Source organism: Lithobates pipiens, unplaced genomic scaffold, assembly GCF_037356315.1.
Source record: "Lithobates pipiens isolate NorthernLeopardFrog02 unplaced genomic scaffold, aLitPip1_a1.2 Scaffold_19, whole genome shotgun sequence".
Taxonomy (NCBI): Eukaryota; Metazoa; Chordata; class Amphibia; order Anura; family Ranidae; genus Lithobates; species Lithobates pipiens.
Genome location: NW_027507764.1, coordinates 42,514,715 through 42,527,426, shown reverse-complemented (window position 1 = coordinate 42,527,426; position 12,712 = coordinate 42,514,715). Strand labels below are relative to the sequence as shown.

Below are 12,712 nucleotides of genomic sequence, written 5' to 3'. Positions count from 1 at the left end.
AAGAATTGTGGGAAAAAATGACAACTTCAAAAAACTCATCATGCCTCTTACTAAATACCTTGGAATGTCTTCTTTCCAAAAAAGGGTGATTTGGGGGGTATTTGTACTTTTCTGGCATGTTGGGGTCTCAAGAATTGAAATAGGCCGTCAGTACTTCAGGTGTGATCAATTTTCAGATATTGGCACCATAGCTTGTGGACTCTATAACTTTCACAAAGACCAAATAATATCCACCAATTTGTACTTATTTTTACCAAAGATATGTAGTAGTATAAATTATGGCCAAAATTTCTGAAGAAAAAATTACTAATCTGCTAAATTTTCTAACAGAAACAAAGAAAAATTCATTTTTTTACAGAATTTTCGGTATTTTTTCTTTTATAGCACAAAAAATAAAAAACCCAGTGGTGATTAAATACCACCAAAAGAAAGCTCAATTTGTGTGAAAAAAAGGACAAAAATTTCCTATAGGTCCAGTGTTGCATGACTGAGTAATTGTCATTCAAAATGCGAGAGCACCGAAAGCTGAAAATTGGTCTGGTTATTAAGGGTGTTTAAGTGCCCAGTGGTCAAGTGGTTAATGTTGACAGTGGTGCGAACAATGATCTTCTTTTATTTATTCCACCCCCCCCCCCCCCCAATTTTTGCTGTAACTGATTATAAAGTGTTAGCTGGAGTTTGGGTTCAATTTGTTAATGTATTTAATACGGCTTGAAGATCTGGGCCACAGAGATTGCAGCAATTTGTCACCAAGCCACATTTTTTTAGCAACAAATAATTTAGTCAACATCTTATCTTATTGTATTTTCCTGATCGGAGATTTGTATCGGTGACATTATTTCGGGTGTGATGAGACCCGGTGGGTTGTAAAGGAGGAAATGTCGGGTCGGTGGCTTCCTGCCCATTCACATTCCTGAAGGTTCTGCGCTGACTCAGAGCCGACATTCTCGCCAACGTCTCCGAATGCTGATGTGTCCTTAGCTCTGCACACTCAGCACTGCGATGGCCCCTTTTGTTCGGAAGTTGTACAAATATTTGTCTGTGTCATATTGGGAAATATAGATGGAGCTCGTCAGCGTTCACAATGACCACCTGCTGTGCCGGCCAACACCCTGCAGGCCAAAGACGGATGCTGCCGCAGATCCGGTTCCGCCAGTTCAGCCGCTGATGTTTATGGTCTGCTAATCATGAGAAGCAAGTGAACGAGTCCAGCTCAGTCTAGGAAAGGAAAACAAATACTGTAAAGTGATTTATCCCTACGAGTTGTGGGAACTGTACGTTGATGTCTTGCGGGGCCATTCATTTTTAATACCACCCCAATGCGCTAAGGCCCAGCACTTGCTTTGCAATGTTCTGTAACACGCGGCAACGCACCATAGTGCTGTGCAGCAAAACGCTTCTGACGCTTCCGATCTTTGGGGCAAAACCCATTCCGATGGTTTGCCTTAATGCAATACATGCTAATGGGTTACATAACACCCGTGCATTATCCTCCAGATCAACAATATCACAGATCTTGTACATATGTAGATCTTTATATCACTAGAGGGATCACCAGCAGGAAGAAGGAGGTCCTGACCCCTCTATATAGATATTTATATCAATAGAGGGGTCACCAGCAGGAGGAAGGAGATCATGATTCCTTTATATACATCATTGGTTATCACTAGAGCATACCTCCCAACTTTTGAACTTCCCAATGAGAGACACTTGAGTCAAGGGACAACCTGCAGCACGCGCCGCGGCAACAATGTGGGTGTGTAATGTACAGAACGCAGGGTCGTGAAGGTGTAATGCACAGAATGCAGGGGTCGGGAGGGTGTAATGCACAGAATGCAGGGGTCAGGAGTGTTTGGAGTCTGCATTTTTATACTACATGTACTGAGTGCAGGGTTGAGAGGCACGCTATGTACTGAGTGCAGGGTTGCGGGGTGCGCTACATAAAGAGTGCAGGGTTGTGGGGTGCACTAGGTACTGAGTACAGGATTGCGTAATGTACTGAGTGCAGGGTTGCGGGATGCGCTACATACTGAATGCAGGGTTGTGGGAACCGCTACATAAAGAGTGCAGGGTTGCACTATGTACTGAGTGCAGTGTTGGGGGGTGCGCTATGTACTGAGTGCAGGGTTCCGGGATGTGCTATGTACTGAGTGCAGGGTTGCGTAATGTACTGAGTGCAGGGTTGCGGGATGCGCTACATACTGAATGCAGGGTTGTGGGGACCGCTACATAAAGAGTGCAGGGTTGCACTATGTACTGAGTGCAGGGTTCCGGGATGTGCTATGTACTGAGTGCAGTGTTGGGGGGTGCGCTATGTACTGAGTGCAGGGTTGCGGGGTGCGCTATGTACTGAGTGCAGGGTTGGAGGGTGGGGTGGAGGGGGGTGGGGTAGAGGAAGGAGAGGGGAAGAAGGGAGGGGGAGAAGAAAGGGGGGGAGAGGAGAAGGAAGGGGGAGAAAAGGAAGGGGGAGAAAAGGAAGGGGGAGAAAAGGAAGGGGGAGAAAAGGAAGGGGGAGAAAAGGAAGGGGGAGGAGAAGGAAGGGGGGGGGGGAGAAGGAAGGGGGGGGAGAAGGAAGGGGGGGGAGAAGGAAGGGGAGGGGGCAGGGAGAGAGATCCTAGCGCTGTCTGTAGTCCCTCCTGCAGGAAGGTGTGTGTGTGTGTGTGACACAGTACCTTCCATGCAGTGCGCAGACCCCGTTCTCATAGCGCGGTGGTCATGGAACTGCTCCATCCAGCAGATCTCCTGCTGTCTCTAGCTGGACCTCCAGCCCGCCCGTCCTAACCTCTGGTCAGTCTGTCCAGATCGGCCGGGTGCTATCCCGCTCCCTGGACGTGCTGCCACTCTCAGTCTTCATGTTCACCCAGGGCAGTACCTGATTGGTCAGCCTGCCCCTGGGTCCACAGAGTGGCGGAGGGGGAGGTGAAGGCAACAGCGCTAACATAGAGATCACCATGCAGGGAGACATGAGCAACACCAGCTGGAAAAAAGCCCCGTGCCCCTGCCAATAATTTCAATGGAGCCAAGTGGTGGAACTTGTTCCGGCACTTGGCTCTGCTACGGGACATTACATTGATTGGCCATAGATCCATGGACATAGATCCATTTCCGGGAAGGTCCCGGCTAATCCGGGACTGTTGGGAGGTATGCTAGAGGAGTCACCAGCAGGACAAAGGAGGTCCTGATTTCTCTATATATATATATATATATATATCTAATATCACAGATTTACCGACTCCTTGTCCCCTCTCCGTCCTGATAAATCCAGGATGAGGGGGGACTGGAGCAGCAAGGAGGGGAGACCAGAGCAGGACCCAGGGAGCCGCAGGAGGAGGTGGGGAGCCAGAGGGAGACACGGGGAGCCACAGGAGGGCATCAGGAGCTGAAAGAGGAGGTGGGGAGCCAGAGGAAGAGATGGGGAGCTGCAGCAGGGCACCGGGAGCTGCAGAAAGAGGCAGAGAACTGGGAGAAGAGGCGGGGAGCCGCAGGAGGGCACCGGAAGCCACAGGAGGAAGCGGGGAGCTAAAGAAGGGCACAGGAGGCATTTGATGGGCAGCGGGGGATTTACAATCACTGATCTCCCTGTATATCTTTCAATAAAGCAGCTGACAACCACAGAGAGGAGCGGAGGAGAAGCGACTGTCAGATGCTTTATTGAAAGCTATAAAGAGAGATCAGTGATTGTTACTCCCCCCACCAGGACGCTGATTAACCTGTGAGGCTGTCCGGGCCCCTCTGCTGAGTTCAGGACCAGCTGTACTGGTTTAGCAGTGGCCCTGCCTGGTGCCACCCCTAAATCCAGGGACAAAACCGGGGACAGTGTCCTCAGTCCGGGGACTGTCCCCGGAAATCGGGGACGTCTGATCACCCTATCTAATTAGTAAATATAGTCCACCTGTGTGTAATTTATTCTCACTATAAATACAGCTGTTCTGTGAAGCCCTCAGAGGTTTGTTAGAGACCCTTAGTGAACAAACAGCATCATGAAGGCCAAGGAACACACCAGACAGGTCAGGGATAAAGTTGTGGAGAAGTATAAAGCAGGGTTAGGTTATAAAAAAAATATCCCAATATCATCCAAAAATGGAAAGAGTATGGCACAACTGCAAACCTACCAAGACATGGCCGTTCACCTAAACTGACAGGATGGGCAAGGAGAGCATTCATCAGAGAAGCAGCCAAGGAGGCCCATGGTAACTCTGGAGGACCTGCAGAGATCCACAGCTTAGGGGGGAGAATCTGTCCACAGGACAACTATTAGTCGTGATCTCCACAAAGCTGACCTTTATAGAAGAGTGACAACAAGAAAGACATTGTTGAAAGAAAACCATAAGTCAGTTTGCAATTTATAAGAAGCCATGTGGAGGACACAGCAAACATGTAGAAGAAGGTGCTCTGGTCAGATGAGACCAAAATGTAACTTTTTGACCTAAAAGCAAAAACGCTATGTGTGGTGGAAAACCAACACTGCACATCACCCTGAACACACAATCCCCACTGTGAAACATAGTGGTGGCAGCATCATGTTGTGGGGATACTTTTCTTCAGCAGGGACAGTGAATCTGGTCAGAGTTGATGGGAAGATGGATGGAGCCAAAATAAAGGGCAATCTTAGAAGAAAACCTGTTAGAGTCTGCAAAAGACTTGCGACTGGGGCGGAAGTTCACCTTCCAGCAGGACAACAACCCTAAACATAGCATATTCATGTGCTAGAATGGCCCAAAGTCCAGACCTAAATCCAATTGAGAATCTGTGGCAAGACTTGAAAATTGCTGTTCACAGACTCTCTCCATCAAATCTGACAGAACTTGAGATATTTTGGAAAGAAGAATGGGCAAAAATGTCCCTCTCTAGATGTACAAAGCTGGTAGAGACATCCCCAAAAAGACTTGTAGCTGTAATTGCAGAGAAAGGCGGTTTTACAAAGTATTGACTCCGGGGGGCGCCATACAAATGTACCCCCCATACTTGTTACATATTTATTTGTAAAATAATGTGAAAACCATTTATCATTTTCCTTCCACTTCACAATTATGTGCCACTTTGTGTTGGTCTATCACATAAAATCCCAATAAAATACATTTATGTTTTTGGTTGTAACATGACAAATGTGGAAAATTTCATGAATACTTTTTCAAGGCACTGTAAGTACATTATCTATATCCTTATCTGTGATCGTTACCTTGTGATCTGCCCAACTTTTCTGCTCATCAGCCATCTTTATTGTTAGTGAACTTTATGTGCGGCCCAAGACAATTCTTCTTCTTCTAATGTGGCCCAAGAAGGGCAAAATGTTGGCCACCCCTGCCTTAGATTGTAAGCTCTATGAGCAGGGCCCTATTCCTTCTGTATTGAACTGTGTTGTAATCTCTCTTTATATTGTAAAGAGCTGTGCAAACTGTTCTTGCTATATAAATCCTCTATTATAAATAATAATATTGCAGGGCTCATAGTGGCACCTACTGCTTGGCACAATTGTGTGCTCATTCTATCTGGCCAAAAGTTTTGCAATCTTTTCAATTATATGCCCATGGTTGCAGGGTGGTCTTGGCCTGGCCTCAGTTAGGGGAATGATTCACATTCAGCAGGCGGTACTGTCCACAGAGCGCAATAGGGGGGGGGAAATCATTTTTGCCACACGGTGGCAACACGGTGATGCAAGCTCAACCTTGTGTTTTTACCGCCCCCAAACTGCAAGTGTAAATGAGGCCGTACTGCGATTATACTAAAATATACAGTATGGGATTTGTCAAAAATCGCAGACTTGGCTTTTAAAATGGGAATTACAAAGTTCGGATCCATCAGAATACGTCCACGTCCTACTTATATTTTAGAACGCACACCTCTGTTTATAAAAAATTATAAAATTTGCAGCCTTAATTTTGTTTTCAAAAATCAATTTTATTTAACATTTCTACATTTCCTAAAAATATCACTGTATACAGAAACACGCCGATGTGCCGGGATGATTACAGACTACAAAAAAATGCAACTTAAGAACCTTACAGAGCGACAAAGGAGAATCGTCTGGAGGGTTGTCAGAGCAGCGCAGAGTCTTGTGATCATACAGAAGGTCGGGGGTTGGGGGTTCAATACTCCCATTGCTGTATTTACCATAGGGGCTCATTCACATCATCTTGTTGCAGCAATTCAGAATGAATGGCATGGCTCTACACCAACGCATTTAGGCTGTTTTGCTGCGAGTTGCGTTAAGTGGACCTCTACCTAGGGCAGTAAGTATAGGTGGCATAGCGGGGTAAAAAAAAAGTCTCAAACATTTACCAATCATGACATTGTTTTCCTTAATCTCTTTTCCTTTAAATATGAATTGTGTTCAAATTATTTTATTGCAGCACAACCTACACAGGCACACATGCAAATGTAATGCAACAGAAGGTACAGACATAAAAATATATTGTTGGTAGTATTTTGACCCATCCAGGGACCTGTCAAAGCAGATGACATGCCAACACATAATAAAATGCCAACACACATAAAAACGCAAATATAATGCACATGAAAACGCATGATAAATGCATATCAACATACATGCATTTCTGATGCGCTGAAGTGAGGCGCTGAATGTGCAGTATGGTGTGGAAGAACTCTAAGTGCACCCCTGGACATCTCTACCTAAATTTAGCAAAAGAAAAAAAAGGGTGAAAATGAAGCAGTGGGTGCTGAGGGGAGTCAGAAGTAGACATGTGCACTGCCAAAAAATGTGTTCGTTTTCGTTTCATTCACTTTATTTTATTTTATTTTTCGTTCGTTTTTCGGGGTCATTCGTTATGATCAAAATTCGTAAATTCGTGCATTCGTACATTAGAAAAGTAATACATTTGTACATTCAATAATTCAAAAATTGGTAAATTAGTAAATGCATACATTAGAAAATTTGGGAAATTTGTAAATTCGAAAACCCAAAAATCGGAAATAGTAACCAACTATTAAATAATAGGTATTGTAATTTCCTTTCAAATTTGGCTGTTTGTGAACGTAACGAATACGAATTTATCCGAAGTTATGAATTATCCAAAATCACGAATGCCGCATCTAAACAAATGGAACGGAACAAATTAATAATAAATAATAATAAAACGTTTTTTTTATTATTATTATTATTGTGATTTATAATTATTAATTCATTACGTTCCATTCGTTTGGATACGGCATTCATTATTTCAGATAATTCGTAACTTCGGATAAATTTGTATTTGTTACCTTCACTAACAGCCAAATTTGAAAGGAAATTACAATACCTATAATTTAATAGTTAGTAATAGTTAAGTTATTATTAGTTAATCATTATTTCAGATTTACGAATTTCCAAATTTACGAATTTCCAAATTTCCAAATTGACGAATTGACGAATGTACGAATTGACGAATGTACGAATTGACAAATGTACGAATGCGCAAATGTACGAATGCGCAGATTTACAAATGTGAGAATTTATGAATCTACGAATTTACGAATGTATGAATTTACAAATGTGAGAATTTATGAATATTTGGAAAAATACGCTAAACGGATTTTCGTTAATTTGCATATTTCAGAATTTGTCGAAATGCATTAAATGAAAGGATGAAACGAATTGCACATGTCTAGTCAGAAGACTCTGTAGCTCCGGAAACCCATCTCTCCCTTATTTTGTTAGATGCTTTGTTGACCGCCATGCTTGTTTCAGTAACTTATTCTACCTGTCATTTTTACTAAAATGATCATGTGACACAAGGGGCGGAGCTTGTACAGAAGCACACGGTGGAGCAGGAACATCGTTCGACCTGACACCCCACATACTTTTGTACAAGCCCCACCCCCTCGTGTCATGTGATCATTTTCTAAGGCTAGACTATGCTATTGGAAGAAGAATGCGGCCCGCATTATATGCAACTTTTCAACTAAATAGAACCTCAAATGAGAGAAAGAAGAGATGGTTTTATGTTAACAGGACTGCAGAGAGTCTTGCGATTCCTCTTAACACCCTCTGCTTCCATTTTACCCTAGAGTTTCTTGGTGAATTTTTACACACTGTCCAGAGGTGGACAGAAGGGGGAAACAAAACAATGCCACATGCTTCCCCATGCATAGTAGCCCCACTCTGTTACATTCAGGCCGTGAGGACCCCAACAGAGCTGGGAAGCAGCTAGCGAGTGCAAATGGGTGAGTACAAGGCTCCCAAATTGTCCCTGATTTGGAGCAATGTCCCTCTGTCCCTCATTGGTCTGATCTCTATAGTTTATAATGTATATAAAATGCACTTTTTATCTTTTAAAAAGTGTTTCCCGGTGCTAAACCTTCCATTCAAATACTAAATTGCTGCATTTTTTAATTTTAAGAGGCAATATAAAGAAATATTAGTGGTTAAAAAAAAAAGCCCTTGTGGGTTTAATTAACCTTTTTTTTTGTTAATTCTCCTTTAAGAGGGTGTGGTAGGGGGCGTGTCCTATATCTACATACATTTGCTAGTAGGTTTCCCTCATTCCCATTACAAAATGTTGGGAGGTATGTGCGTATACCTTGTTGGGCTTTCAGGGGGAACCAGGGTCTCCATTAGAAATCACGGGGCTCTGTACAGACTACCTGATATTGACAAAGACAGGGCCCACCCAACCACAGGGCCCACCCAACCACCCACACCTAGGGGTCCTGGCATCTTTCTGGCTAAGGTAGGTGGCTTCTTGCTCTACTTTCCCATCTTAACACTTTCTTGTTACATTGTAGCAGAGGTTTTGAAAAAGCCCAAGGATGATGTAAGAGGAAGCAATGCAGAGCGGGGGGACCCGTACAGCAGAAGCAGGAGGACCGGTTAGCAGAAGCAGGAGCAGGAGGACAGCCAGGCCTGGACCCCTCCCCTGCTGACCTGATGGGGCCCCATATGGGAGTACTGGCTGTCCCTCCTATAACAGCCCTGGGTGCAACTGCTGCTTTGCTATAAATAGGCAAAATGACAGTTTGTCATTAAAAGTGTCCCGGAAATTTGTGTCTGTGGCTGTGCTTGGGAGCTGACGAGAATACGATTGGTTAGAAAGGTGTGGAGCAGTGACGGGGAGGTAATGGCACCAACTGTTGGCGATCTCTTGGAGCAATGGACACAAATCTCCCCGCTATGGACGTTAAAAAGACCTGTGTAAGTTGGATTGTTAAAAATCTATTATCTGGGGGGAGATTTCAGAGCCCAATGCTGAGCGCTGATCATAGCTCTGTCTGGATGAGGCGCATCGCTTTCTTCATATTTTCTATCACTGCAATAAAAAGACAAAGAAAATCATTAAGAATGAGTAATTCCACAGCGCTGAGTGATGCAGTGCATGTTTAATGGCAAGCTTTCAGCTATAACTTATTAACAGATCGATCTATCTGTCTATCTCAATCAATCTCTCGCTCTCAATCAATCAATATCTCCCTCTCACACTCAATCTCTCTCTCACTCAATCTCTCTCTCTCTCAATATATATCTCTCTCAATATATATCTCTCTCAATATATATCTCTCTCAATATATATCTCTCTCAATATATATCTCTCTCAATATATATCTCTCTCAATATATATCTCTCTCAATCTCTCTCTCTCTCAATCTCTCTCTCTCTCTCTCTCAATCTCTCTCTCTCTCTCTCTCAATCTCTCTCAATCTCTCTCTCTCTCTCTCAATCTCTCTCTCTCTCTCTCAATCTCTCTCTCTCTCTCTCAATCTCTCTCTCTCTCTCTCAATCTCTCTCTCTCTCTCAATCTCTCTCTCTCTCTCAATCTCTCTCTCTCTCTCAATCTCTCTCTCTCTCTCAATCTCTCTCTCTCTCTCAATCTCTCTCTCTCTCTCAATCTCTCTCTCTCTCTCTCAATCTCTCTCTCCATCTATCTCAGGACTGGGACTAGGGGTGGGCAGGAGGGGAAGCTGCCCTGGGTGCAGTGGTATAACATGAGGTAGGGGGGCGTGGTGCCCAAATTTTTTTTTGGGGGGGGGGTGCATTTTTGCTGTTCCTGGGGGAGGGGGAGTGCTGTTTGGCATTTTCACGCTCGGCGCTAGGTGACTCTGTCCCACACTGATCTATTGACACTATGTAACACAAAGTGTTGGGACTCCTGCCTTTACCTGCACATGAACTTTAAAGGCATCCCCGTCTTAGTCCGTAGGGTTCAGTATTGGGTTGGCCCACCCTTTGCAGCTATAGCAGCTTCAACTCTTCTGGGAAGGCCGTCCACAAGGTTTAGGAGTGTGTCTATGGGAATGTTTGACCATTCTTCCAGAAGCGCATTTGTGAGGTCAGGCACTGATGTTGGACAAGAAGGCCTGGCTCACAGTCTCCACTCCATGTCATCCCAAAGGTGTTCTGTCGGGTTGAGGTCAGGACTCTGTGCAGGCCAGTCAAGTTCCCCCACCCCAAACTCGCTCATCCATTCTTTATGGACCTTGCTTTGTGTACTGGTGCACAGTCATGTTGGAACAGGAAGGGGCCATCTCCAAACTGTTCCCACAAAGTTGGGAGCATGAAATTGTCCTGACATCAATCCTTTGGGATGAATTGGAGTGGAGACTGCGAGCCAATAACGCAATATTGAACCCTACAGACTAAGACTGGTATTGCATTAAAGTTCATGTGCATGTAAAGGCAGGTGCCCAAACGAATGTATCACCAGGCACAGAGTATCAGTCACTCTTCTGGCTCAATGAACAGTCTAGGGGTGTACTTTTGTGATGCTCAGGGCCGGATTAAGAGCATCATGTGCTTGGTGCTGATTATTTTGGTGGATCTTTTACTGGGCACCCTTCTGTGTTTCAAAGAGCCTGTGTTGGCATGTGCTCAAACTCCAAAGGGCAAATGCCAGCTTAGGGAAGTCTGGCATTTGACTTGCCAGGTTGCCGTAAGGGCCATGCATTGGCGTGCTGAAAGAGTGCAGCCGAGCAGGCCTAACACTATGGAAGCCCCAGAATTCTGCAAGAGCCCTGCACTGGCATGCCCCAGGCTTCCGTTAGGACTGCTCATGCGGCGCCCATTATCAATCCTACCACCCTGCCCAGGCAGTTCATGCGGAATGCAGGGCCCACCAGGGAAGAACCTGTCAGGGAAGAACTCTGTTGGTGTGTGTTCTTTCTGGGTGGCTGGGCCTATATTAAGGTAGGGGCCTGGAGCTGCAGCTCCAATAGCCCCTACGTTAATCCAGCCCTGGTGATGCTTTATTCTAAGTTGAACTTGGCCAGGGTATAGGAAAGCTATGGGATACTCTGGTAGTACAAAACAAAAACACCAGGGCACTTCTCAACCTGAGCGATTTTCTGCTTGAAACTTGTAACACTAAAATGCTCAACAAGCCAAATCCCATTAATTTCAATATTCACATCTGAGCGTTCCGTCAGCTTACGCAAAACGCCTATCGCTCAAAAAAGTACACAAGCTGTGTTTTTTGGCCCCATAGACTTCAATAGAAACTCCTGACTTGAGCATTTCTGAGCATTTTGCCGCTCCTTTTCTGCTCAAACAGCAGCTTTCCACCACTCCCACCCGAAGCTGTAAAACACTTCTAAAACTCTTTACAAATGTTTGTAAAATGCTGCAAAAATGCTTAAAAAAATACCAGAAAAACATCAGTAAATCACTACACTTGAGTGTGAATGGAGCCTAAGATCTTACATTGAGGCCTGTACCCACAAATGTGCCTGACTCAGGGGCGCTAGGGTGCCCACGTGTCCCGGATTGCCACTTAGCAAGTCTGTCCCGAGTCCGGGCACCTTCATTCCGAGACAATACAGTGTCCTGGAATGAAATTGACAGAGCGCTGGAACTTGCTCTGCCTCCAGCTCCATCCGTCTCCAGCCGAGGGGAGCCGAGACCGTCACTCTGCCCAAGGACAGCTGAGCCCGCCCGAGCTGAGACAGCCCCCCATGCCCCAGCACAGCCGAGCCCGTCCAAGCCAAAAGGGAGCAGAGGCCGCCGTGGGGAGGGGGGTTTGTACTGAGGGAGAGGGATCTATACTGAAGGACGGGGGTCTGTACTGAGGGGGGACTTTACTTGGCAGGGGGGTGACACCTTGTTTTACCACACCAGTGGGGTGACACCAACCCTAGCGAAGCCACTGCCACCCACCTCCTCTATCTTTTCTGGGCCCACTCCAGCATGCTCTAAAACAGGTCCCCGGGCCGCACTGGCACGATGGCAAGTGACACAGTGCATCTGGTAACAGACCACGGATACATGCTGCATCTGGTGGCAAGTGACAAGCTCAGGTTCCCACTGATTCTGCATTATGGCGAGTTGAACTATTTCATTATATATTACAATGTAGCAATAGAAATAATATGATTTGATCATCCTGACACCATAACAAGCATAGTGTTGGGATGATATAAGTGCTAAAACCAGCCATTCACCTGAAAAATCACTCGCCCCTGAAATCCCCGTCAACTCAGACTACATTACATTCAACCACCCCCAGTCCTTGGCAAAATTGTCCCTGAATAGCAGTTTGGAAATGTTGTCACCCTAGGGGCGGCCCGTCCATTGGGGGGGCAGACGCCTCCCCCTCTCTCCAGCCACCCCCTCCTCTATGACCAATTGATAGATTCATGCATAGCATGAATCTATCCATGGCCGCTGCCGCAACCCCCTATGCATGCGTCGGACCCCTTTTCAGACACCGGGCGTCTGAATTACAGCAGTGGGGGTGTTCTTTTTGAAACACCTGATTAGAGCCATAGGCTCTAATAGGCTTCAAAAAAA

General features: G+C 45.4%; 1 protein-coding gene across 3 annotated transcripts in view; it reads right to left on the bottom strand.

Moving 5' to 3' along the window:
* Positions 1-7,767: 7,767 nt before the first annotated feature.
* AGR3 (anterior gradient 3, protein disulphide isomerase family member) overlaps positions 7,768-12,712 on the bottom strand; it is a 66,709-nt gene continuing 61,764 nt past the window's right edge. For all 3 annotated transcript variants that reach the window (XM_077490682.1, XM_077490681.1, XM_077490680.1), the window contains exon 8: positions 7,768-9,242. In XM_077490682.1, coding sequence (XP_077346808.1) covers positions 9,193-9,242 — 50 coding nt within the window. In that variant the 3' untranslated portion in view covers positions 7,768-9,192. The remainder of the gene's footprint in view (positions 9,243-12,712) is intronic.